This window comes from Colletotrichum fioriniae (genome assembly GCF_027942845.1).
Source record: "Colletotrichum fioriniae strain IMI 355084 chromosome Unknown scaffold_12, whole genome shotgun sequence".
In the NCBI taxonomy this organism is placed as follows: domain Eukaryota; kingdom Fungi; phylum Ascomycota; class Sordariomycetes; order Glomerellales; family Glomerellaceae; genus Colletotrichum; species Colletotrichum fioriniae.
Window position 1 is genome coordinate 1,162,593 of NW_027076848.1, and position 26,246 is coordinate 1,188,838.

A 26,246-nucleotide genomic window follows, 5' to 3' on the forward strand; every position below is an offset into this window, starting at 1 on the left:
TTTTTTCTTTTGCTGTTCAGACTGAGATCATCTTTGGAAAGGCTAGTGAAATATTGGAAAGAAACGCTCCACCAGATGTCATCTGTCATGGCAGAATCAGCACAGCAACAGCCGTTGGAAGGCGGCAAGATTCTCACGCCAGACGCCATCGCCAATATCCTCTCGTCCGCCTCGGCCTGGGCTGATCCAGGCTCCGTAGACCAGAGCCGCGCGCACAGGACCGCACTGCTGGGCGATGTACTCTTCACTGCGCAGCAGCAATGGAACAGTGGCAGTCAAGAGATTGACCTCGTTGCGGAGAAGCTGGGCGATGGAAGCAGAGATGGTGAGGTCCCTTGATTCACAGCACTGATTTGAGATCTATACTGACACATTCCACAGCATCATGGAGACTGCCCCTCGGTGACTCGGGCATCGTCGACTTCTTCCTCTCCGTCATATCCACAGAGAACCTCAGACCAGCGTTGAAAAAGCACTCTCTCCGTCTACTCGGCAACTCATGCGCCGACACAGGTACCAATCTTGTTCACTCATCCTCTCAATGAAGACCGTAAACTTAACTTATCATCCAGATGAAAATCGCGCAAGGGTCGTGGCATCAAACTCAATCACCTCCATCATCAGCTTCCTCGACGACGACGCCGCCCTCCCCTTCGCCGTGCCAGTACTCTACAACATCCTCGTCGACTACGAGCCCGCCCAGATCCAAGCCAGCTCCTCCTCGCTCACTCTCCACCTCGTCAACCTCCTCACCAGCCCACGCCTCGCCAACGCGCCGCATCTCATGGGAATCATTGGCAAGATCCTCGCCTTGCTCGCCACCCACAGTACGCTTCACCCACCCAACCCCCTCACTCACTCAGTCATAGAACCACAAAGCTCACATTCCTCCTCAGAAACCGAAGCCAACTTTGCACCCCCGCAAACACCAACTATCCTCCTCACCCTCGCCCTCACGCCCACAACCGACGCAGAAGACTTCGTCTCCCTCACCGCCGTCGCCCTAGCCTACCTAACCCACGCGCCCATCCAAGCCGCTCTCATCGCAACCGGCTCCGTCCCCGTCCTCCTCGCCACCTTCTACCACCTCCAAACCCAGCTCGACGCCCTCCGCGTCGAAGACGAAGACGCCGCCGTCCTCCTCAAATCCCTCCCGCAGTCCTTCATCCAGATCCTCGCAGACGTCTCCTACGCAGACGACTTCGCCCTCCACCACCCCATCGGCTCTCCCGTCCTCGACACTCTCTACAGCTGGCTCGCCACCACGCCCGACAACACTCACCTCCAGTCCGCGGCCTGCCTCTGCCTGGGCAACGTCGCCCGCTCAGACGAAGCCTCCTACGCCCTCGTCAAATCCCACGCCGTCCACCTGCCGCTCGCCGCCCTCCTCGCAAAAGCAACAGACACGATGCTCCTCCACTCCGCCCTCTCCTTTGCCAAAAACCTCGCCATCCCCTCCCAGAACAAACCCGTCCTCGGCGACGCCGGCCTCTTCAACCCCGACATCCTGCCCCGGATCTGGTCCCTCGACGTCAACCCCCAAGTCCAATTCACAGCAGTCTCCCTAACCCGCCTCCTCCTCGTAAACACACCCACAAACGTCCGCCGCCTCTGCGCCCCCTTATCCCCTGACCCCCTCTCCTCCCACGAGACAACGCACCTCCACCGCCTCCTCGACATGGTCTCCCGCACCGACGCAGAACACACAAAAACAGAAGCCGCCCGCGCCGCCGCAGCCGTCTGCCGCGTCCTGCACACGGCACCCATCCCGCCCATTCTGCCAGACTGGGACCCCTCCGAAGACGGCTACGTCTTCCGCCCCGAGAACCCGCTGCCCGCGACGGCCGTCGCCGAGGCAGAAGGCGACGGCGGCGCGCAGCGTCGGGAGAAGTTTTACAGGCGGCACCCGAGCCTGAACAAGGCGCTCGCGTTCCTCGTCACGCAGACCAAGTTCCCCGTGCTACGCAGCGAGGCGTGGTTCGTCTTTGCGCTCATGTGTCGCGCCAAGGACGGCGCGGATGTGGTTCTGCGCACGCTGCAGGTTCCCGGTGCGTTTGAGGCGTTGACGGAGGCCGTTACCGGACGGACGTTTTCTGGGGAGGATAGCAGCAGCAGCAACGGCACGGATCAGAAGGCCATCGAGGGGCCGCCGCTGGCTGCGAGTAGTGATGGACAGGCGGTGGTTGTTGGCGGTGGAGACAATGCTGCCATGGTGGAGGGTCTTGGGCTGGAACCACAGCAGGCTGACCCGTCGCAGGCGGCGGGCATGAAGAAGGTTGATCGGGAGAATGGGCTGGTCATGGTCTCGGAATTGGTCAAGAGGCACGCGAATGAGTTGCCGGCTGTTAGGAGGGCCGCGTTTGAGGAGATGTTAAAGGAGGGTGGTGAGCTGATGGCCGATGAGAAGGGCAAGGGCAAAGCGTAGTTCAGATACTGAAGCAAACTATGCCTGACGACAAATGTTCCTCATCTGTTTCGTGACCTTCAAGTAACGCAGAGACCGCACTGAAGATGTTTTGTGCCATTTCAAGTCACAGGATTAAACCAATGTCAGATCACAGCATCACCGAGAGGAACCACAATTGGAAAAGCAATCGAATCAATCCTTAGTCTACTCCTGTCACCTTTGACCCATGATACACGTCACGTCGTATTCGTACGATGCGTCTTCCTACGCCCGTCGATTTAGACGACGGGGATTTCTTGGGGGAGTGTGTAGGGGGGCAGCAATCGACACAAGCGGGCGTGATCAATGCAATAATTTCTTTATGACCTTGTCCTGAGAGTATCTCAATCCACTGAACCCACGCCAGGCCAGAAGAAAACAACCCGACTTTCGAAGAACTTTTTTCCTTTCTCCGAAAGTGTTTTTGATGTGTCGAAAGCAGCAGCCGAAAATCCCATTTCCATGCAGCAGCTTAAGCTTAGCTGCACTAGTAGCCGCAGCATCAAACAAAGCCCCCCGACACCACAAGAGACGACAGCAGAGCAGCAGCGGTAGCAAAGACAGAGACGTGCTGCGTTTATTTCTTGGCAGCCTCGGCCTCGGCCGCGTCGCGGGCGCGCTTCTCCTTCTTGCCCAGGTTGCGGGCCTCGGCTCTCGTGTCGCGGAGCTTGCGGTAAGCACCGCCCTCGATGGGCTTGGGGAGGTCGGACTTCGAGATCTCGGAGAAGCCGGAGGCGGACTTCTCGATGGGGAGGGCGGCGGAGAGGGACTTGACGGTCTCGGTCTTGGAGAGGTCGACCTTGGAGTCGCCCTGCTTGACCTTGTTGGAGCGGCGGGGGAAGACGACGAGGCGCTCCTTGTAGGCCTTGAGGCGGGCGACGTTGGCGGCCAGGGACTCCTCGCTCAGGTTCTTGCGGCGGCCATCGACGGCGATACCGATGGTGGGAGCGTAAAGGCGGGGGATACCGGCGGCCTAGTAGACTCGCGTTAACTCTCGAAAAATTCCCAAATCTTTGTCCTTCCTGGCACTGGGCGTGCCTCCTCGCGGGGTTCAATATCGTACCTTAAGCTCGTCCAGAGTGAAACCGCGGCCGGCACGGACCTTGCGGTTGTACTTGATGGTAGGGCATCTCACGACAGGGCGGAGCAAGTCGGTGGGACGGGGAGCGACCTTCGCGGCCTTGGCCTGACGGGCGACACGGCGGCTGTGCTTCTTGCCGGCCTGTGGTGATGTTCCAAGTCAGATCCAAATTCCTTTTTGCTATTTTCATTTTCCCACTCTCGAAAGAGAGTATCCTGCGCGAAAGATTCATACCTGGTCGAAGTGCGTCCGGACCCGGCGCTGCCAATCCTTGCGGAAATCTGGTTAAAGGGTGTCAGTACACTTGTGTCTCGATGGTCGTCGTCTTCGCAGTCGTCGCTCTTCGCGTGGAGGGGTGCTCACGGTTGTGGGGGATCTGCTGGTTGTGTGCGATCGCCTGGAAAAAAGTTGAATGTCAGTATTTGCGATGCGATACCATCAATGGCGAGTATCGTGGGCGCATCGACGTACCATTGTGCCTGTATTGCGCGATCAAGGGGTTAGTAGTCCGGATGGGCCGTCGTCGAGATGCTGCTGCAGGCTTCGAAAATTCCTTGAGAGGGACGAGTCAAAATCTCTGGAGGGCATGAAAACCCTACGAAAGGCAGGTACGTACTGGAGGTTTTTGGGGTGGGACGGTCGCAATTGTTGATTGGCTGTGGGATCCACTTGGTGTGGCAGCGAGAAGGACAGGCGACGGCCGAACCCTATTCCGGATTTTCGTCTTGTGGCTGAGGCGATGAGTTTTCGGTGTGCAAGTGGATGGAACCACTTTATGAGAGAGCTCTCATTCGATCCATAGAGCCCGTCGATGTTGGTAGGTAGGTGTTCTATGCTTCATATCGTCGTCCTCAATCTCCTAGTTTGAAGTATTGACTGCATTGTATCATCCTCTCTGAGCCCCGTGTTCAATGGCCTATCCATTCACCACTTTATCATCCTACTAGACAACAGACCCGGCAATTCTTTTCAATGGTTTGAAGATCAAAGTCTCCTATGCAGTCCCCTTCTGACTGGACGCCAATACTCGTCTTGCACAAGCCTCACGCGAGGTCGCTGATCTTCTTTGCAAATGTGGATAGCCGCTGATGCAGCGTACCAGGTATCTGAGAATTTCACTGTGATGCCTCAATCATTTCGAAATTCTGGCAAGCCAAAGTACACCTGCTCAAGTGGTCACTGATAGATCTCAGTGATTGCCTTGTCTCCTCATAAAATGCTCCTTCCCTTGGTCGGTCTACAATTCCATAATGTCGCTCGTTCTACTTTGAGATGGTGTACCTTCCCGCGATATCGTACCTATTTTGGCAGCTCGATATCCGGCAGGTGCTATCAGCTAAGGTAGGTGCCACTCTAGAGTCCTTCCCCGGCACGCTCCTTCTCATCCGTCGTTGAAATGGTTGAAATCCATCGATAAACAGATACGTACTTTCTCTTCCATCCTCTCCGCCTCAGGCACGTCGAAAAAGGGTCGTTGCGCACGTGACACCAACTCCCTTCCATTACTGATTGCGGCGCACCTTGAGAGATTGCAAAAGACCTATATAATGCCCCGCTGTCCTCTCCCATTTCCTTTCATTTTCTCTTTTTCTTCTTCATACTTACCTTGATGGGCGTCCTGGGGATCATGAAATCCGGTACGCAGAGAGGGATGCCTGCATTGCACATCGTGGAGCCCTCCTCTCTCGATAGTCCTTCGGGGCCATCGCTGTTGTAATTTTTGATTTTCAACCCTTTTCATTGTGTGCTCTGCCTGGCGCAGGGTCATGAAGAAGAGATTAGCTGTGATTTTTCTCAATGAATCATATGCACGGTCTTGACCCAAATGTTGTCGCTTGATTGCCAGGCTTGATCTGTTGCTCCATGTCATCAAGACCACCAAGTTCAATCCGTTGCGGCGTACTGAGTAGGAGAGGCTGAGCTGTGCCTCAATCCGTGAGCTAGACTCTCCTTCTGGTAGCCGTCCATCATCCATAACGTCCCGGCGATCATCAGATAGGGTAGCTCGGAAGAAGCCCACCACGTCAAGCATGTGTCGTATGAGCAACCATACCTTGGCTTCAATGCCCTGGCATTCGTAGATGTTTCTCTCCAATGAGGGCTTCCTGCAATCTTTTCATGTCTACGGGTAGAGATACGCTCAATCCATGTAGATTCCCCTCTGCAGAAGTGACTCTTCTACTCCCACATAACGTCGATCAATTGTCATTAAACGTGAATATTTGGCTTAGATATCGCGAAGCTTCCTTCCGTGGATGAATTGGCCTCCCTTGCAAAATCAATCTTCCCTCATCGACGACCGTACGATTGCCAGCTGCTGCCAGCCGCATCAATCCGTCCACACACATGCCCAGCTCGAAAAGCTCCCTTCCCGAGGAGCTGGCCCGTCGTCGTACGAGAAAAGACGCCCGGGACAAACCGCACCAATCACAACCCCTCAAAAAACCATGCAGCCCAGGTCCAACGGGACCCATTCAATTCCCAGAGCTCCAAAAAATCTCATGACAAGTGCTTTTTTCGGCTTCTGCTTCGCCCCCCATCCCGTTCCCCCGTTTTCCGAGCGAGAGAGAGAGAACGTAACGTCGCCGACCTCCCGTCCAAGGCCAGCTGAATCGACGAGCCTCAATTGCCTCCCGATCCCCCCGATCCCATCAGTCCGCCGAGGCAATCATCGAGTCGTACCGTTGACGAATACACCTACTCCCGACCAAGATACACCACCACAATGGCATCCAGAGTAGGCCCCCGGAGCGCCTCGGACGCAACGCGCTTCACCTCAACCACCCCGCACGCCGCATCCAAGAGCTCTCCCACATCAGCAGAAGCAGCACAGACAGGGACATCCGCGACGACAACGACGACAGCATCCTCAACACCAGCGACAAAGTCACCACAGCCTCCCAAGATCCCCGGCCGGCAACCGGGCGAGAGCCCCGAAGACCGCGTCCGCCGCCTCCGCGCGGCCCACGAGGCGGCGCGCAAGGCCCAGACGTCCAGCCTTGACCGCGCCATTGGTGGTAGCCGTCGCTTCTTTGATGTCGCACACAAGTTTACCGTCCTCGGACTGGTCGGGTTTACGGGTATGTCTATAAAACCCCTCGTACGATGTTCTTTGAGTATACATTGTGTATCCACGCGGTCAACTCGAGATTTGTCTCAAAGGGACTGTACGGAGGAAGAACAAGAACCAAAGATCACGCAAGACTAACACCCCAAAAGCAATCGCAGGCCTCGTCTCCGTCTACTCCGTCTACGACATGGTAACCTACAACAAGCAACGCCGCACCGACTTCATCGAAGCCCAGCGCAAAATGGAAGACGACGCCCTCGCCACCGCCCGCCTCGCCTTCATCAAGGGCACCGCCACCGACACCCAAATCACCCTCGTCGAGGAGGCAAACGCCCTCGCCCGCGAGACGGGCGTCAAGCTCCCGCCCTCCTCTCCGCGCCCACCCACACAACGGGAGCCGAAAAGATCTTTGGTACGGGCCAGCAACGGACTGCTTCCGTGGACGCATCGACGACGACGACGATTGCTCCCGCCTTCCCCACGACCTCTGAAGCTGCTCCCGCATCCGCCGCCTCGAAACAAAAGAAGAGCAGCAGCAGCTGGTGGCCCTTTGGCGGCGGCAGCAGCAAATCCGACGCCGCAGAGACCAGCTGGAGCGAGGAAGACGAGTCCTCGGGCGTCCGCGCCACGGACCTCGCGCGCGCCGTCGAGGACAGGAAAGAGTTCCTCCAGGACAAGGCCAAGGCCGCCTTCGAGCGTGAGAGGGAGAACCAGCGCCGCGGCGGCCCGCTGGACCAGGTCGGTCTCCCGCAGGAGGAGAAGAAGGCCGAGAAGAAGGGGTGGTGGTAATAACACTGAACTTCTCTTCCCCCCATCTGTGTTCGATTTTCGAACGACCACCACTTGTCGACGGCCGGTGTTATAATATGATACAAAGAGGGGGCGAAAACCTTGAGAGACCAGGGCAAAGGTGGTGGAAAGCGGGAGACGCGTAGTCTGTGTGTGTGACGATATCTGGTGCATCGAAAAAGAAGACCGTTTGTGGAGGAAGTGTACGAGGAACGACAATCTCCCCCTTAGAAAGAGAGTCGGAGAGACGGGCACCTACGTCGGTACAAAATTGGGGGCGAGTTAGGAGAGAAGAGGTGGAAAGGCCGACCTTTACCACGGCGAGGAGGACGGAAGACGATGAGGAGGCTGCCAAGTGTCACTGTATCATACGTGTTAGACTGGATTGTGCATTAGACGGCGTCCGGCTTTACAAAGTTTTGCATGCGGGAAAGGGGGAGAAATAACATCACCTTCGTCTCTGCACAGCCAGGTTCTCTCTACCTTGAAGCATTCCGTAAGGTACCCAACAATTCATATCCTCTCAGGCCACTTGATTTGACACCCACACCAGGATGGTCCCTTTTGCGTAGTCCTCATCTCTTGATGCACAGTCACGCACGCAGAACAAATGATTGACAATGAACAGTGCTGGCGTATTCTCGCCGCTTGATTATGTCCTTTGGACCGGTATTATGTACAACCCCGAAAACGCTTCAAGAATGCAGGCTTCCGTCGAGTCCCAAACCGCCACGCCGGGCCAGTTGACTCCCCAATCCCAAATAATGCATACCGGTAACCTATGAACCGTGAAAACAGAGCTTGCCCAACAAGCCCCGAGCGAGTGTAAAATATGTGCGCTAAGTGTGGTATTACCGCCAGCCGAGACTTCCATGTCTCTAAAAAACCCCGTCCCAAAATCATAATTCTCGTGCCTACTCGACCGGAACACACCATCCTGATTGAATCAATGCAATCGCTTGTCGATCTTGTAATTCTTCAAAGCACCTTTCGTCAAACTCTCTCCGTTTTTGTTCTTCTTTAGGGCGATGCCTGTTCCGTTTGGGAAACATCTGCGACGCCAAATCATCGGGCAAAACGATTTCTTGCCCGTTCTATGAGACAACAATGTGATTAAAGTGGCCCGGCACCTTGAGGCGACACTTTTCGCAATCAGCACGGTAACCGATGCTGAAGCTCTTCTTCATGCCAGGCTGCCAAGTCCACGAGTTGACAGTGTGCCTAGATCGAATGTGCCCCTTGCGTCCAGGCGAGGGTGTTGCTGGTGCTGACGTCGTTTCCAGGGGGGCGGCATCAATGGTAGTGGTGACGGGATCATCGCTCATCATGTGCGAATGGTCCTCCACCTCCATCATGCCCATATCGTGATGGTCGTGTCCGTTTAGGGACGACTGTTCTAAGCGGGCTGTCAGGTTGGACGGGAAGCCATTGTCGAGGACCATTCCCGGGGGGCTCAGGCTTCCGCTGCCCAGATGGCTCGCCGAGTCCTCGCCTTCACTAATGGGCGACGGCAGACGGCGATTCTGGACGGCGTGCCAATCGTCGGTGCCTTCCATGGTACGAGGAATGGAGCGAGACTCGTCGCTGCCAAAGCCGGCGTGCATGTGGCCCATATTCACCACGCCGGTACGATGGCTGACTGCGGGTCCCGGGCCACGCCAGTCGCGAGCGGAGGAGCCGCCATTCATGAATTGAGAGGCAAAGTTTGGCTGGATCGGGGTGGGCATGCGGCCGTTGACAGAGGCGGGCTGGTCCGACTGGATGTGCTGCTGCGGGACAGGCGGCGGCGACATTGTGTCCATCATGTCCATGTCACGATCGGGCTCAGTCGGACCAAAGGGCGAGGGCTGGCAAGACATGGGCGCGGGTGATGACGACCATGGCGAGAAGTGTGACCTGGGCTGTTCCTCCGAGTCCGAGTCGCCTGGCGTCAGAGTGTAAGGAGCGGCATTGAGCGGTATGACGGGCGTAGACCAGCGCTTCGAGGAGGTCGGCGATGTTCGGAGGGGTAGGCATTGAAGGCGTTTCTGTTTCACGGGAGAAAAGTCAGTAATGGTATTCCAGATGATCACAGAGAAGAGGGTCAAGCAAAAATGGGCATGACCTACGTTTCTGTGTTCACCAAAGCTCAGAGTGCCATTGTGCATGTCCTCCTCATCGTCACGTCCCCTCTTCCGAGTTAGGTCCGGGTGATGCTGGATGCCGAACATGGTGAAGGCCGTGGTGGGGAGGAGGAGGAGGTGCGGTATGGGTGTATGTAAATGGAATGGGATTGGATGCGACTTTGGCGGACGGCTAGCGGATGAAATGCAGAGGCGCAACTAGCGATAACAAGCGTCGAGCCTCGGATGTTGGTATGTAAAGTGAATTATGTCGTGCAAGATGTTGAAGAAGAGAAGATGGACAGGACAGGACAGAATGACGATGGATGGCACCGAGTGTGCCGTGGCTGCCTTTCTTCTGCTCGTGCACAGGCTGGCGGTGCTTGCGCTCGTGCTGGTGCTGAGTGCTGGGTGCTGGTGCCAAGTTGCCCCGGACTGAAGGTGCCGGGATGGGCGGGGGGTGGTTGGTTCAAGATTGGTGGCAGGCGCGGGCGTAGGCGCAGCTGCGGGTGCAAAAGTGACAGGCAGGCAGTATCCGTAAAGGGAGGGGGCCTCGTATCTGGCCTGGCGGGTTATTGAATTCTATCTGGTCGCTACTGCGTGCTGCGTATTGCCTAATGTGCGCAAAAGGGAGGCTGAGTCGAGGGAAAGCAAGGCGATGCTGCGATAGTCGTAGAATGAGGACGGAAAGAGGAGAGGAAAGATGAGAAGGAGGAGGAGCAAGAGTTGGGGACTCGGAGGAGGTTGAGGTTGCGCAGCGCGTGGTGGGTGGTGGTGGTGGTGCGTGGTGTAAGTCGCACCCGATGAGGCAAGGCTTCGATCTGCGCAGCGCCTGTGGTCTGCGGTCTGCGGTCTGCGGTCTGCGGAAACTGTGGACGGTGGGCTGCCTGCAGTAGTTCACCTGGGGAAGGACAGGATGAGGTGGGAAGATCCAGTGGTCTGGTCGTGATTGGAGATACTGCAGTTGTTGTCCGACACCAGCTTCCCTTTTCTTCTTCCTTCTTCTATGCTGAGTACTGACTGTGGTAGACGAAGATGGCGTTGTATTTCGAAGGCAAGGCAAGGTAGGTAGGTAGGTATCTTGGAGAAACCAGAAAAGCCAAACCGAGTTGTCGGGAAGGGGGGCAGTCACAGGTAAAGTAATCCGCCAAGGAAGCAGCGATGGAAGCAGAGACACGCAAAATAAGGTACTTTATCCGTACATGGAAGTTGCACACAATGGAAGGAAGCAACTTGAGCCCCTTCTTACCTACCTGACCTTAAGGTAGGTATCAGCAAGCCACCTCGAAAAACGGCGACACGAGGCAGCAGGAACGGCAGAGACCAGTGACGGCAGCCTGCCAGAAAGCGGAATAGCGCAAAGACGCCACAAAAGGGGGAAGAGCAAGAGACACCAAGAGGCTCCTTCCTTCACACCTCGCCTCGCCTCACCTAACAAGTAACACCCAGCACCTTCCTTCTTTCCCAGTACTTCGTACCCAGACCAGAACCTACCGGTATTCACCTCTCTCTTACCCGACTTTCAATTTCCATTGGCAGCCTAAGTCCCCGCCGTGCCCGTGCGGTAAGTACCTCCTCAAGACTTTATGAGAAAAAACAGGAGGAAAGAATTGCAGAAAAAAAAAAGGCCAAAGCAAGAAGGAGCCGAAAGGGCCCAGACCGTCAAGGTTCTTCCCGGACCAACGGTTTAGGGGACGTACCACCTCCACTTTACACCCCTAAAGTTTTCTGGGCAAGCGCGCACACCCACGCAGCCACGCACCTTCTACGGCAAGCACGACACGGCGGGAGGTCGGAGACTCGGGGTGGAGACAGGGAGGAAGGAGGGGCGCTAAGACGGCGCTAGTTCCACCCTGCTGGAATTCAGCCCGATGGGGAACCTGGGAAAAGAAAGACAAGAGAGCATAAGATAGACAACAAAAGATGCTGTTCAACAGAAGGTGGTTGGCTTTTCATGGAATGTGATGGCGTCAAGTTATGCGTCCAAAGATCGTAGGGAGACGAGGGCTGATCGCTATATTGCACGCTGGGATACGAATAGTCAAGTGCAATGCGGATGGGTTCGAGTGTTGAACTGTCCCTCTGGAAATGAGAAAAAGACCGTGACAAGACAATGACTTGGTCCCAAATTGTCCAAGCAAATTGGGGATTGACCACGACCGCAAGACAAGGACAGCACTAATAGCGGGATCGGAGAATAAGTGCCTCGGCCGGTTTGCAAGATGCAAATGTGTGATATAGGGCATGGTGGCCTTAGAAACGAAAGAAGAAAAAAAAGCAATGGCCAAAGAGCTGTTATTCCGACCAGCCCAATATCCAACCTGAGTGACCGGGGATAGCTTCGACGTCCTCGTATCTCCTACTAGAGTGAAGAGAATCGAGGCTCTTCCTTTTTTTCTCCCCCTAGTCACTCAATAACCGAAAGACTGTAGCATTTCATGTGTCGCGTGCCCATCTACCACAAACAAACATGACAACTTGCTCACCGCATCTCACAGACCTCCATCATATACTTGCTCTCGCTCTTCGCGTCAAAATGGGCGGACAACCGACAAAGTCAACATCAGCTACAGATCCCTGATGAAAATCTAACTGACTGGCGACTGCTGACCGACCAAGAACTTACCCTTTCCATCACCTCGTACCTGACCTCAGAAACCTCGACAGGAGCAAAACGGCCGCTGAAGAAGACCGGGGGTTTATCTGTGCATCTGTGCCGAAAAGAAAGTTGCAGGGTCACGTATGTTCGTTCGAGGCGACATGCCCTTTCTTGCCGCTGCATAGCGATTTGCTGGTTCGTCCCGCCTGTTCAACCTCTGGCACCCTGTGGCATGTTCACACTTTCTTTGTTGGTCGTTGAAAAGAAGTATCTTCACAGGTGACAGGGCGCTCTAGGGGACGTGGCAAGTTGCGGTGGTGGTGGTGTTGAGGGCTGCGTTTCAGGATTGCTTCATGAGAGGCCGGGGTGGGTGGGATGAAAGCGGTTGAGTGGGCGGGTTGGGTTACACCACCAAAGGTCTTCCGACCATGACGGCGGGGTCACGGGATGCTTCGAGTATCGATGACCAATCTCTACGGAGTAATCCTTCACGATATCCTTTCGAGGCGTGTTGGTTGTGGATGGGAGGCGAGTCCCTAGAAAAGATTCCGTTGCGAAGGAGGTTGAGGTTCAGCAATCATCTCACGTCGTCGTTGAGGTCATTGTCTATATCCAGTCTTGCTAAACACTGAGCCTTTAAGTCTGCTCGATGATAATGACCACCGGCTAAAGAACCTATATCGGTTTCCGGTTTGGCTAGAAGGCAAGTTTAGTTTCGCGGTACCATGACGGCTCATCTAGGTACGAAAGAGAAACGAGGTTTCCAGTGTGACAAAGGCCAGCCGTATCTTTTCTTTTCGGCCACCTCGCGCATCTCAAAAAGCCTAAAGACGCGAATCGACCCAAACTCGCGCAAAATCTGGTTCCACGACCTGAGCCATGCCGCAGACCTCGATTGCCGAGAGGTTTGCTCTTCGGCGAACAGCACGGAGCCGCAGGTTCCAGCTGTTGGTACTACCACGACCCTGCGTCAAAAGGCAGAATAAAGCAATGGCCAAGACACAGCGTGAGGCTCGTGAGATGCCCTACTTACTGGAGGGCCGGTTGTTGTTGTTGTTGTCACTGTGTTCGGAGATATTCCAGCTCACGTCCGCGTAGAATCCATCTCTGCATATCTACTTGCCTACAAGTCATCATGTCAGAGTCGCTCGTCTCAGCTGTTCCATACTGTATCTCTGGCGCTACGGTATGTAACCGCCATCAGTGTGCCATCTGCGGGATACATACACGCGGACATCATTTGGACATATCTGCCAAAATACAATAGATCACGACAGAGAATCCTACCGTGTCCAGGCCACGGACGTGCACCAACAGCCGCCCAGACGAGCACACAAGACGGCGCTGGTCCCCCGCCTAAACCCCACGAGTCGTTCACTCTAAAAGGCAATGGTTGAGACTGGTCGGACGGGCCAGCCGAACGCACAGCCTTGCGTCCGTTCTACTCAGGGCTTTGGGCTCTCGGTAGCTGAGTCACGGTTGACTGAGAGGAACGAGATCAGACGCCGGTTTATCGGTAACCCCAAGGCAGTTGGTGTTCTGCCACGGCTTTTCGCATACTGACTGACAAGTTTGAGCGACAAGTGACAAGCTTGACTGTTTGATAGGACTTGACAGCTGTGTTCTTCGGTAGCCATCAGAGGTGAGTTGCGGGCGCCTAACATTGAACATGGTTGCCGAATATCGCTTCAACACGACTTTCAGCCTCATTCTCATTTCTTCTCCATTTTTAATTCTACTTATATTCGAAGGCGAAAACCAGTCACTCCATTCTGATTGAAACCAGCATCTAAAGATACCGATCCCAGAAGAAGATCTATTTTGAACAAGGCCAAGACTTTGATTCGCAAAACTTGACCAGACCCAACGTCGATCTCTCCAAGGTCTCGTCAGAGAGCCGGGGCCAACGGGTGTGGGTTTCACCTCTATTTGCGGGTGGTCAACGCCTTGTTCACGGAGCTGTTACATGGAATTCTCGTTGCAAGTTGAAAGATGACAGCGGAGAACAACGTGTATCAAGTCATGGTTCCATTTCAGCCTTGTCCTTTAGTTGTCCCTCCCGCAGGAGGTTGAAAGTGGATTCCCCGGCCTCGTTGTGATGCGGGTCGGAGCCGTGGGGGCGGCTGGAGGCTGTAACAGCGCCAGGCGGACGCACCTGGAACGCTCACCTTAGGTCACCTTGATCCAGTGCCGGCATCGGTACCCCACAAACCGAGGTGAGGCCTCGGTGAGACCGCGATGGAATTGACCAATAAGATGTTGTCAATTTCTCACAAAAAATCCCTTTTGTCGAAAGAAAGAAAGAGGGGCGTTCAACGCCAACGGCGTCTCATCTCTGTTCAAGGCCTCCAACGTCAGGAAGCACATGTAACACAATTCTTTCCCTCGTCTGACATGATCAGACTCGACGTAACTATCTGGAGGTTTTAATGCCTCTCGAGGTAACCATTGAAAGCAGGACGGGAGAGAAAAGTGTGGGCGGTGAAGGGGAAGAGAGGAAGAATACTTCCGCTGTATGCTGGCGCTGGTGCAGCACTGCATGCATCTGCCCACTAAGATACCCCTCCAAGTCTTTTTGCCCCGCCATCGGCGCTTCCTGACTCTCGCCTGCTGTTAGGTAAAGTAGCATGGCATGGTCTTCTTCACTGCGTCACCGTCGCGTATCGCCGTCACCCACTCCGCCCATGATTCCGTGGATAAATTCTGGTCAGTCGAGAATCGGATAGATGGATCTGTGACGTCGACGGACCCAGAATTTGTGCGGACAACCTTACTTTGGAAGTTTGGAACGGCGAGGATAGCAGAAAACTTGCATGAGGGAGAGTCGTCCAGTAGATACCCCGCCATATTGAACTGAAGAATTGTCCGGACAGCAGAGGACTAGGCACACGTGGGACAGGAAGCGCCAACAGCGCATTTCAACGCAAATTGACCATGATATTGTCCTAATCAGGTACCTCCTGTCCAAAGCAAAGGAGAGAAGATACTTTTGGACTTTGCCCCGGCGGGACTGCCTCCGAAAAAAGTAGAGGGCTCCGCGTCCGCCGCCGCCAGTCACAAACCACACAAACAAGACTGACCTGACCTGGACCAGCCAGTAGTCACACAAAGGGGACAGGAACACTGCGTTTATTTGGCTTTTCATTTTTTCACCTTGGACAAAAAGAAACCCACTCTCTGAGTCACCGCCCACCACAGTCATCGACCAACACCCCCCAAAAAAGGCCACTACCGGACGCTCCCCTTCCCCTGTGGACGAACATTCATCCTCCCACTCCTCCAGGCTCGGTCAACGACGGCTCAAGCAACGATTCACCACACGATACCCCGTCAGATCCAATAGGCGACCGGCTGTTCGTCCGCTCTCTGCCTTCGTTGTTAATATCAGTGTAAGCTTATTTCCCTACCCTTGATTGGGCTTTTTTTACTGCCTGCTACGCGGCGGGAGATCGACCTCTTCGTTCAATCCGGGGAACCGTTTTGGGGTTGGTGGGTGGTTTTTGCGGTCAATCTCACGATGGGCAGCATCCACCACACACAGACAACCATCAGCGGTGACGATGGAAGAGGGGTCCAATCGCTTTGGCAGCAACTTCAAGCTGAGAGAGACAATGTTACTGACTAACATTGGCTCGATTTCGCAGTTTTCAAGATACCCAAAACCCATCAACACATAGCCAAAATGCCCGGTCTTAACCTTGAGCATGAGCCCCTCGCGGCTGACGACGTGAGAAGTGAGTCACTTAATTTTTTTTTTCCCCTTCAACGTGAGGTGGATGAATGAGCCCGCCCACCTTGGGAAATGTCACTCATGGACCCCCTACCGCGCTGCCCCACACAAGCTGTTCATTTCAAGCTGCTATCTTCATTCATATCGATGCCTTTTTCAAGCTCGTCCTTGAACAATTCGGAATTCAATCTCACTCTACCACCCGGCTCACTCACCATCATTCCCACCAGACACCTTCATGTCATACCTCATTCATCTCACCCAACTCACTCACCCACTCACATACCACCACCGCCTTAAACCCCTAAACATCACCACAATGCTCTCACAACGACTAACACACCCTCAGTCCTGGGACAGGATCCCCTGATCCCCCCCCGCCCTCCTCTCCTCCGAGATCCCCATGACCGACGCCGCCCTCCAAACCGTCGTCCGCGGCCGCAACGAGGCCGTCGACATCATCATGGGCAAAGACGACCGTCTCCTCGTCATCATCGGTCCATGCTCCCTCCACGACCCGGCCACAGCAATCGAGTACTGTAGCCGCCTCAAGGCCCTCGCCGCGAAGCTCTCCTCCGACCTCTGCGTCATCATGCGCGCTTACCTCGAGAAGCCGCGCACCACCGTCGGCTGGAAGGGCCTCATCAACGACCCGGACATCGACTCCACCTTCAAGATCAACAAGGGCCTGCGCATCTCCCGCCAGCTCTTCAGCGATCTTACGACTGCGGGCATGCCCATCGCCAGCGAGATGCTCGACACAATCTCCCCCCAGTTCCTCGCCGATTTTATTTCGGTTGGTGCCATCGGCGCCCGCACCACGGAATCTCAGCTGCACCGCGAGCTCGCCTCCGGCCTGTCCTTCCCCGTCGGCTTCAAGAACGGCACCGACGGCAACCTCGGCGTCGCCATCGACGCCATCGGCGCCGCGGCCGCCAAGCACCACTTCATGGGTGTCACTAAGCAGGGGCTCGCCGCCATCACCCGCACAAAGGGCAACGAGCACGGCTTCGTCATCCTCCGCGGCGGCTCCCACGGCCCCAACTTTGACAAGGAGAATGTCCAAAAGGCAAAGGACACGCTCACCAAGAAGGGCCAGAAGCAGGCTATCATGATTGACTGCTCCCACGGTATGTCTACTCTTTTATCAGATCATATACCTAGATACATACCAGACCTAACACCACACAGGCAACTCCAACAAGGACCACCGCAACCAGCCCAAGGTCGCCGCCGTCATTGGCGACCAGCTCCGCGAGGGCGAAAAGTCCATCATTGGCGTCATGATCGAGTCCAACATCAACGAGGGCAACCAAAAGGTGCCCGCCGAGGGCCCCGCCGCCCTCAAGAAGGGCGTCTCCATCACCGACGCCTGCATTGACTGGGACTCCACCGTCGACGTCCTCGAGGGCCTCGCCTCCGCCGTCCGCGCCCGCCGCGAGCGCAACGCTGGTTCGGCCAACGGCAACGAGGACTCGCACAAGGTTACTCACCTTGAGGAGGAGTAAACGCCTAGTAACAATGGGCTTTTGAACGAGAGGAAATACCCCAAAAAGCGAAATAAGGGGGTGGAGGGGCTTTGATTGGATGAAATTGAACATACCAACCCCATATGCATAGCATTTGCATTTTTCAAGGCTCCAGGGAGGAAATCAAGAAAAGTGATTTTTTATGCGGTTTATAGTCACGGTTGCATGGGTTCATGATACATGCGTCCCTGGATTGCTCGAGAGCGCCAAGGACAATTAGGAGAGATAGATAGCTTCGCAAAACAGCTTCTTGAGTCTCCTTTAACCTTGTTGACTTTGTAGACTTTGGTGATACAAAAGGGTTGATGCCGTGCCGCCCCGTGATATTCCTACATAAACCTCGCCTACGAACCCATTCCCAAATCACGCCCGCCCAAACGCCTTTCCCAGACCCTAGTAACCCCTTAGCCAGAAATCAAATCAATTCGGCCTCGCAGGCGAAAGCTGACTATAATCCCCCCTCCCACCAGCAGTAGCAGCATCAGCCGCCCTCTTCCCTTCTCTTAACTCATTCGCCCTCTTAAACATAGCCCACCCCAGCAAACCCGACGTGCCCAGCAGGAACCCCCAGACAATGACGCGGTCCTTATTGCTGTCGCGCTGAAAGCACATGGTCTGGACGTCTTCGTCCTTGGCTTTGCTGCAAAAGTCGATGCCGCGGCTGAGGCAAAAGGCCTTTGTGCATTGCGAGCAGGAGGAGGAGGCGGCGCGCTTGTTGAGAAGTAAGGAGGAGGAGGAGGAGGTGTCGCGGCTAGAGGGAGGTGCGTTGCCTGGTGGTTCGCCGTCTGCGTGTTGGGGGCCTAGGGCGACGATGGTGCTGTTTTTGAAGCAGGTGCATTTGCAGAATGTTGGTGCTGCTTTGGAGGGGTGTTAGTATGTCTTTGTATTCGCTGTTGGGAGAGGGACTTGGCGGGTTGCGAAAAACTTACAGTTTGCGCTGACGAGAGCGACGAAGCCGCATAGAAGCAGCAAGAGTATTGATATGCGGTTCATCCTGGCGAGCTGCGTCCACTGCCGACCAAGTCTAGATTGTATCTCGCGACGGCGCGGGAGACAGATAGGTGAAGTTGTCGCCGTCTTTGGCTCCCCGTCAGAGAGGTGACGGACGCACGAGCCACAGTCGGAGCGGATCAGGGTCGGGACCCACCATCATGTGGCTGGTTCGCCTGCTCGAATGTGGCTGAAGCTTCTTCACCTCTGATTCGCCAGCGTAACCCCAGCATCCAAAAAAGTTCAATTGGAGACTTTGAAGCTCCCCCTACCGAACATTGTGCTGTGTCTTTTGCCCGTACCAGGAGGGAAAGGGAGTTCATCACCAACCTTTTTTAAACCTCTACAGTATTTCACGACACTGTCGCCCACCATGCGTCGTGTACCTCGTCTCAGGCAGCCTCGCCTGCTGGCAGCCTCCCCGATCCAATGCACCTGCGCCGCGCCCGCCACATTCCCCATCTCAGCAACAGCATCACGAGCCCTCTCAACGACACCCGCAAACCCCAGCCGCGTCCGCAAGTTCCTCTGGAAAGGCGGCGACGCCCCCGGACCCGAAGACCCCTACGCCGCCGACTCCTCCCAGGCCCTCCGCCAACAGCGCATCGCGCAGGAGCTCGCCGAAGCCGAGGCCGAGCTGGCCGCCTTCGAGGCCGACAACCAGGAGACGCAGCGGGCCGAGCAGAAGCGCCGCCAGAAGCCCCAGAGCCGGCTCGCGCACCAGATCAAGAACAAGCGCGTATGGGCGCCGACGGAGAAGGAAGTTGAGGGCGGGGACTACGTGCCCGCCAAGACGATTGAAGGGCTCGAGGAGATTGGTGGGCTCGAAGGGTGGTGGGAGCAGGAGGGCCGCTGGGGCAAGGAGAGCGAGTACGTTGGCTTCTCGAGCGCTGCTGGAGAGGCCGTTGCGGATGCCGATGTGTGTGCTGCACGCGTGAGGCAGGCTGTTGTTGAGGCGCTTGCTGTTGCTGGATCTTCTGCTGAGGTGCAGGGCAGGTTGACGGCTGCGTGGGCCAGGGGCGACGGGGAGGGCTTCAGCAGGGCGACGGCGCTGGGGTTGAAGATTGGCGAGGATGGTAGCGTCTCTCTTGAGGGTGATGCTGCGGCGATTGAGGGCGTCGTCGCACCTCTGTTGGAGGCTCAGGAGACGCAGGCCTCAGAGGGCGTTGTCGAGGCTGCTGAGGCCAAGGCGTTGGTTGAGGCGTGGGGCGAAGCCTGGAAGAGCATTTCCCTCGAGGACGCACGATTCAAGTTTGCTGTAAGTGCCACTCTCAAACCTCCAAAGAGACCATGTTTAACAAGAATCTAACATTTGATTTCTATAGGTCCACAAGCGCGTCTTCCAACTGACGGGCCACCGCGTCCACGACGCCAAGCTCGCACAGATTAACACGGTCGGCGACCTCATCGCCACCATCGTCAAGCCGCCCAAGCCGACAAAGGTCGCCGAGGCCATTGCCCAGCAGGGCGCGCTGCTCGAGCTGCCCAACGTCCGCGTTCGCGACAAGCGCGTCACACCCATTGACAAGGAGACCGAGGTCGGCCGCTGGAAGGTCATCGAGGCGGAGCTCAAGAAGAGAGGCCTACCCATTACCGGACACAAGGACCTCGCCAAGCCGGTGCAGAGGGCATGGATCCAGGGCAAGGCGTAAGGAGGGGCGGTGTGGTGTTGTCGAGGTCGGTGAGAAAAGGCGAAGGGCCAAAAGGAGAGGAGGAAAATGTGTCTGGTATAGAGGAGACTTGTACAGATATTGTACTCTTTGTAACATATGGAATATCAATGATTCTTGCTCTGATAATACTTGGGTCTTTACTGCACTTCTGATCTGGAAAATACCGTCAGCTGTGCCTCTATCTGGATAAGTTGAATCAATGTCAGAATTCGTACTCGGACGAGATATCATGTATATGCCCCTATCTGGTTGACTCTCCTACATCCCATCAACAGAAGATCAACAAGATATGTTGGCATCCCATGTACTATGTCTTCCGCTTTGGGCCCGTTTGTTAACAATAGAGATCGCCGTTCTGCGTTGTTCTTGACGCGGTTACGTGCAGAGCGAGTGCATACGGGCAACAAACAGACGGCCCTCGACCGGCAGAGGTGTTTTTCGTGGCATAGGGCTTTTCTGCGATGTTTCTCCATCCATCTCACCTTCCTTTCACAGAGATGACTTACTTCACCTTCCTCCACTTATCTACCTAGTAAACATCTCAGCATTCCCAAAACATCAACACTTTCACTCTCGTTGCCCTTCCTCCCTTCCAGCTTCCCTCCTTTTTTTACCCACTGCGTCTCATTACCTTCCATTCTTTTCACACCACTTGCCGCCATTCCGAATCGCGCTGTTCTTGTCAATCACTCATCTCATCATTCCTGGTCATATCTTTCCCAGAGGTACTTTCCCTTGGATCACATTGCGGCAAACTACACAAATTTCCCTTTTTCCTTTCCACCTCCTATCTTACCTGCTTCTCGTCAGCACATGAAAAGGAATCTTCCAGGTAAATCATCCTGAATACCCCTTCCCCCTTCTGCTAACGACTCATACGTCCATAGAATGTCTTCGCCTCCAGACTTTAGAAGGTGGCCCCGGGCCGTCAGGTTGAAGAGATGGCTGGACTGGGCAAAGTCCCAGAAACTGCCCGCATTCAGACATTACCCGGACAAGTCTGCAAGAGTTGACAAGGAACTCAAATCAGTCTTCTGGGACTTTGATTTGTCGGATCTTCCTCTCCTTACGGACCAAGAGTGCTGGGAGCGTATGTACTCTGCACTCCGGCATCCGGTACCCAACCCCAACGAGAATTACTATATCAAGACACTCAACGCTGTGGATTGCGAAGTGTCGAGGATCCTCAACAATGGAAGCATGCATCAGACGCTCGTCGATTTGGCGAAAAAGGCCGGCTTCGACGCGCGCAAATGTTGCGACCCGTCGCTCTCGAAGGAGCAAAGAAAGTATGAGCCTCCGAAAGGACCTCGGCAGATGGACAGTACTGACGCACGCATGAATGCCAAACTTGGGGCATTCCCTCACGGGCGAATTGATCTGGAGGAACCGCGTAACTTCGCAGCTCTCTCGGAGCTCTTGTTCCAGCAGGAGGCCCTCAAAGAGAAGAACGAGGCAGCAGTTGCTCGTGTTACTCCAACCAGCGCTGTCGCGCCCTCGACGGGAAATGGAGGCGGCTCAGATCGATATGCGAGCCCGTCCTCTTGTGGAGGCCCCAAAACTGAGCCAAAGGCATTGGCAAAGAGTGCCATGGTGGACAAGCACGTTCGCTTGCAATCGAGCAAGCGGCCCTCGTCGATTCAAGAGCCAAACGTTGCTGGGAGATTGTGTCCCGAGGGAACAAATGGGAACCCCACGGATCAAGCGGCACAGCCGATGTCCAACGACCCAGATTCGAAGATGGCCTTCAACGGGTTTGTTATTCCAAAGAGACAGCGCAGTGGCAGCGTTCAACAAGAGAAAGCCATGGCCGCTGCTAGGACAGAGTCGAGATCAGCAACGAGCACAGCCTCGAGAGGAGGGCTATCTGGTTCCCAACCCCCGCTCTCGAAGCAGCCTCCTATTCAGGTTCCCATAAACACTCAACGAACTTTGAAGCAGCAGACTCGACGAGAATCGAGTGGTACACTGGATGGCTCTCTACCCCAGCATCGCGCATTGATTAGGAGACCGAGTGGAACTGAAGGGTCCGGAATGTTGACACCGTCAACCCCACCGCCACAAGCCTCTTCCGGCAATCCTCAGCAAAGCAGTAGTCTGGCAGTCAAAACAGAGTTTCAAGAGCAAAGACCGAAAACCGCCTCGCTGGCAGAATACAAGACGGCTAGTCAACCCGCTGTGGTCTCTACCCGGGGGAACTCGTCCCAAGGGCAAGCCATCACCGCTGCGATGACGAAGACGCTTGAGACGACTATCAACCAGCATCTCTTGGAAGCGATCCGAGGAGTCTACCGCAGCGTTCCCAAATTAATGGAGGGGAAGATACGAGGATGGCTGGACGGGCCAGAGTACCGCCCCATGGGGTTCGCTGTTCTCCGTGACATTGAAAGCGAGACGACAAAGAATGTCAGAGAGTCTCTCATACCCAAGATGAAGGCCATGGAGCAAATCGTCAAGGGTTCTGAGAACCCGAATCAAGCGGAGTCACTCCGGGACACCAAGCGCAAGGCTGATGAGAAGGATGCGGAAGGAGGTGACCAGAGTCAACAGGTTGCGAAGCGACAGCGGGGCGACGGTGGTGGTAGTGGTTGTACCACATGAACCCACTGGATGACCAACTATTCAGATGTTGACGGCGGATAACTGGGATACAGCATTTTCGACAACCGTATTTGGAATACGGTCTAAGCTTGGCCATGGACCAGGGAGAATATCCTGTTGGGAATTTTTGATTTGGCGTTCGTATCGGATGGATTTGCTTTTTGAGGATTACTCATACCCTTTGATGTGTCTTACGAGGGAACGAGAAACGAGTCGATTAGCATGAATGATGAGTCTACCAGAACTGCTTTTGGAAGGGCTGAGTGAAGGTTTATACCAACAAGCGTCAACATCCGATGTGGGATCCTATTCAAATAGCCATTTTCCTTCACATCAGCAACATTGCAAAGAGGGTTCATTCAGCCCTGAACAGGGCAAGTAGCTCAATTATCAGCTACCTAAGTCATTGCGTGACCGAACTCTAGGTCGGTATGGATCAGGAAGTTTCCATTCCCGTTCCATCACGCGTAAGAAAAACGCTCCATGCCATTCAATTATCTCATCTTCCTCGCTCATGTCATATCGAGTTTTTCATTTTGATTCGTTTCTGTAGAAGGCATTGTTAGTTTCGTGGAAACGAGAGAATGAGATTGCTGTATGTATGACATACATTCAAAGTGGAAGTTGCCGTCGTTGTTGGACAGGCGCTCGCACAGATTGACGTCGGCGTCAATGGCCTGGCCCTCGACGTTGAAGAGGCGGGCGCGGAGGATGGGCTGGTCGCCCTCGAACTCGAAGCGGATGTTCTCGGCGGAATCAGCGAAGCCTAAGGAAAGGAATACGTTAGTGAATCTGCTGCTTCGTATCATGGAATGAGGTACTGGTCAAGGGGAGGCAGCCCGGGTTTCCCCAGTGAGATGTAGAGTGTGTATGGGAGTGTGAGAGGATAAAGGGGAGGAAGAGGAGGAGGAGGATTTAGACGTACCGCGGCCACCCCAATCGAAACGGCCGTTGTCGTTGCCGAGGCAGTCGTTGAGGTTGCACTCGGCGTCGACGAAGTCGCCGTTGCCGTTCTGGAGACGGGCGCGGAGGATGTGGCCGTCGTCGACGCGGGTGTCCTGGGCGGAGTGGTGGAAGTTGGACATTTTGGCTGATGCTTGTTTGTTTGTTTAGATGTTTGAGAGAAATTGAGTTTGGTCAAAAGGAAGAAGAAGAGCTGCGGGTGAGTGGGGGATGGGAAAGCTTTATATAGATGTAAGTGTTGTCAGGAGGGAAGGATGACGAGAAGCAGCTACCTAGGAAGGAGGAGTTATGGGGGGCAGCAGCAGCTTGTGGCTGGAACCTTATTCACACCAAGCTGTAGATAGAAAGCTCAGGAGGAGCAAGGGGGAGTGAAACTGTGGAAGAGAGAGAGGCCTCCATTGTATTCACTGGGTACTTTGTCGTTCTGTTGCAGACACGTGGAGGTGGGAAATGGCGGTCTTGGGACGAGGGGGAGCGGGTTTCCATTGACGATGGGAGCTTCTCCTTGGCTGGAATCGCTGTTCACGCCCTGCTTCTACCTCGGGGAACCTCAGGGAAGCTTCATGCTCTTGTCTACGGACCTGGAGCTGAATACCTCAACCATTGGCAACATCTGGGCTCTTGCTTGGCCCTGCCCGTCTGGCCCTATAGGGAGATGCTAGCTTTAGTGTACATCCACGAGCCAATTGGATCCGGATTGCTCACTTCCCATAGCTTCGGTTCGTTTCTGTGCCTAGTATGTCACAACCTGTGACCTCTGGTTTCAATGGGAGGTGGTGTCACGGTGCTGGCTATTCTTGCTACGTAGCTCATGGAGCCAAGAGCCTCCTCCGCTGACAGGGGGGGAAGGGGCAGGCATGGGAGCTTCCAGGAGAGCTCGTTGGTTGGACAGGGGGCAAGACGAGGCGAGGGTGAGGCTAGGCGATGGAGGGGCGGCGGGGTGGGAGCTTAAGTGGGATGGATGGAGGGTAGCTCTGCTCTGGTTCCCTTTTCACGTCACGGCGATGCCGGGTTACGGATATTCGTATGGCTGTACGGCATTGAGTGTCTAATATGTCCACGGCGTAATAGGAGCTACCTTTGGCTTTGACAGACTAAGGTAGGTAGGACTAACGTAGGTAGCTACTCAATGCCTCTAATGCACTCCCCACGCCATGCCTCGAGTCTATTGATGCTCTTGTTCTACTGCCATTCGACCCCGCCGGCACGAGGGTGCCGAGGGCTCGCGATGGGGGCCGCTTGGCGTACATGAGGGGACACGCCTCTCATGCAGGGTGCGACTGGGACAAACTGGGACACGTTTGGATACGGGGGAGCCAGGGACGACTGAGAGGCCACGAGAGGTTTCTATGGTGTGTTGGATGACGCGGCCTGCTTTTTGTATCTTCGCCTGTGGGAAGGGGTATGGTCTCTTGTTCTTTGTGTACTTAAACTCCGTAGAAGCAAGATGAACTGAGAAGGTGAGGAATCATAGGCCAATTTGAAGCTTGGGGTGTGGCATCATGGCCCGTGTGTGTGTGTGGAAGAGTCTGGGCAGAGGAATTGGGAGGCAGCCGCGCGCTTGCTTCGGCTGGAGACGAGAAGCGTGAACTTCTTGGCGACTCGCCATGAGCCGTAGGTTGCCTCTCAATGTGCCCGCGTATTTGGGCATCGTAGGCAGGTAGACCGTGAGAGCAGTGGACTGGAGTGAAAGTAAACAAAAGGCCCAGAATCAAGCATAAAGTCGGGTTCGGCACGCCACGACTAACGCGCTACAGAGCTTGTCCCCCCCTGTTCCTGAAGACAATTGGGCTACAGAAGGAAGTGGAGAAGGGAAGAATAGAGCTCGTCATCTGAGACCTACCTAAAAGTCCACTCTTTCGAAGCTGCAGAAGGGGAGTGGTTTCTTGGTGCTTCAGACTTGAGAGCATGACGCTGGGATAGCTCAAGACAGGACGCCGTGGAGGCCTGCTTCTCTTGTTTTCACCACTGTAACAAAAACAAAGACACGAAGAGCTACCTGGCCTCCTCTTGGTTCCCTTTACTCGCTCCTCTTGGTCACGGAAAATAGAGGTGGAGGCTTCGCGTCGCGGGTTCTGAACATGTCGTCCATTCATGTGGCATGAGGTTTTCCCTGGAACCACTCTTTTTTCTGCCCATTGGATTCTTTGGTCCCCAGCAAAAGCAGGTCCAGCCTATCAGGGTCTCGAGAGGAACACCAAAAAGAGAGGGTATTGGCGGGGAACGGAGGCCGTGGCCTGCGGCAAGGACCGATGCGTTCCGTTCGTGGCATCGCCTCATGGGGCCGGGCCAGAACTCAGACCCCTCTTCTCTGTCTTGCTCTGTCTGGTTCCTCTTTCTAGTCCAGGACTTTCTTGGCTAGAAGCCTGGGAAGCTTGAAGGGCTGGAACGCGCTGGTTACGCCACTGGCGTGATGGTCCCCGGTATAAGCTGGCGGTCTGGCGTAACGATGTCGTCGTAGATGTAGCAAAGGCTGTGTTTGTGTTGGCCACCCCACGTTTTATTGACTGGTTGTCGTGGGTGATGTGAGGTGTGTTTTGAGTTGATGTGACGATCTTCTTTGTGGCTGCACAAGCACCACACCACGGGCACCACAGGCACAGGCACAGGCACACTTGCTCTCAGGGGGTTTTCGGAGGGGTCCCAGTCGAAGGGGAGCCAAGGCGGGGCAGG

General features: G+C 55.1%; 8 protein-coding genes across 8 annotated transcripts; 5 read left to right on the plus strand and 3 right to left on the minus strand.

The window, feature by feature from the left end:
• Window positions 1–87: 87 nt before the first annotated feature.
• On the plus strand, window positions 88–2,425 carry N0V96_009543 (uncharacterized protein; the record flags this gene model as incomplete). Its single annotated transcript, XM_065758673.1, has 3 exons — window positions 88–325; window positions 382–513; window positions 573–2,425. 3 exons carry the CDS (start codon window positions 88–90, stop codon window positions 2,423–2,425), a joined length of 2,223 nt encoding a protein of 740 aa, XP_065612738.1.
• A 598-nt stretch (window positions 2,426–3,023) lies between these two features.
• On the minus strand, window positions 3,024–4,001 carry rpl13 (60S ribosomal protein L13; the record flags this gene model as incomplete). Its single annotated transcript, XM_065758674.1, has 5 exons — window positions 3,024–3,419; window positions 3,510–3,668; window positions 3,762–3,808; window positions 3,891–3,924; window positions 3,999–4,001. 5 exons carry the CDS (start codon window positions 3,999–4,001, stop codon window positions 3,024–3,026), a joined length of 639 nt encoding a protein of 212 aa, XP_065612739.1.
• A 2,251-nt stretch (window positions 4,002–6,252) lies between these two features.
• On the plus strand, window positions 6,253–7,386 carry N0V96_009545 (uncharacterized protein; the record flags this gene model as incomplete). Its single annotated transcript, XM_065758675.1, has 3 exons — window positions 6,253–6,607; window positions 6,747–6,949; window positions 7,003–7,386. The coding sequence occupies 3 exons, from the start codon at window positions 6,253–6,255 to the stop codon at window positions 7,384–7,386; spliced, it is 942 nt and encodes a 313-aa protein (XP_065612740.1).
• A 1,094-nt stretch (window positions 7,387–8,480) lies between these two features.
• On the minus strand, window positions 8,481–9,596 carry N0V96_009546 (uncharacterized protein; the record flags this gene model as incomplete). The annotated part of the gene is made up of 2 exons (XM_053190218.1): window positions 8,481–9,413; window positions 9,495–9,596. 2 exons carry the CDS (start codon window positions 9,594–9,596, stop codon window positions 8,481–8,483), a joined length of 1,035 nt encoding a protein of 344 aa, XP_053052148.1.
• Window positions 9,597–15,769: 6,173 nt separating this feature from the next.
• Window positions 15,770–17,325, plus strand: ARO4 (3-deoxy-7-phosphoheptulonate synthase; the record flags this gene model as incomplete). The annotated part of the gene is made up of 3 exons (XM_065758676.1): window positions 15,770–15,814; window positions 16,215–16,947; window positions 17,009–17,325. 3 exons carry the CDS (start codon window positions 15,770–15,772, stop codon window positions 17,323–17,325), a joined length of 1,095 nt encoding a protein of 364 aa, XP_065612741.1.
• A 1,384-nt stretch (window positions 17,326–18,709) lies between these two features.
• Window positions 18,710–19,988, plus strand: N0V96_009548 (uncharacterized protein; the record flags this gene model as incomplete). The annotated part of the gene is made up of 2 exons (XM_053190221.2): window positions 18,710–19,594; window positions 19,662–19,988. 2 exons carry the CDS (start codon window positions 18,710–18,712, stop codon window positions 19,986–19,988), a joined length of 1,212 nt encoding a protein of 403 aa, XP_053052151.2.
• Window positions 19,989–20,897: 909 nt separating this feature from the next.
• N0V96_009549 (uncharacterized protein) lies at window positions 20,898–22,610 on the plus strand (the record flags this gene model as incomplete). The annotated part of the gene is made up of 1 exon (XM_053190222.2): window positions 20,898–22,610. One exon carries the CDS (start codon window positions 20,898–20,900, stop codon window positions 22,608–22,610), a length of 1,713 nt encoding a protein of 570 aa, XP_053052152.2.
• Window positions 22,611–23,122: 512 nt separating this feature from the next.
• On the minus strand, window positions 23,123–23,695 carry N0V96_009550 (uncharacterized protein; the record flags this gene model as incomplete). Its single annotated transcript, XM_053190223.2, has 2 exons — window positions 23,123–23,376; window positions 23,536–23,695. The coding sequence occupies 2 exons, from the start codon at window positions 23,693–23,695 to the stop codon at window positions 23,123–23,125; spliced, it is 414 nt and encodes a 137-aa protein (XP_053052153.2).
• Between the last annotated feature and the right edge of the window lie 2,551 nt (window positions 23,696–26,246).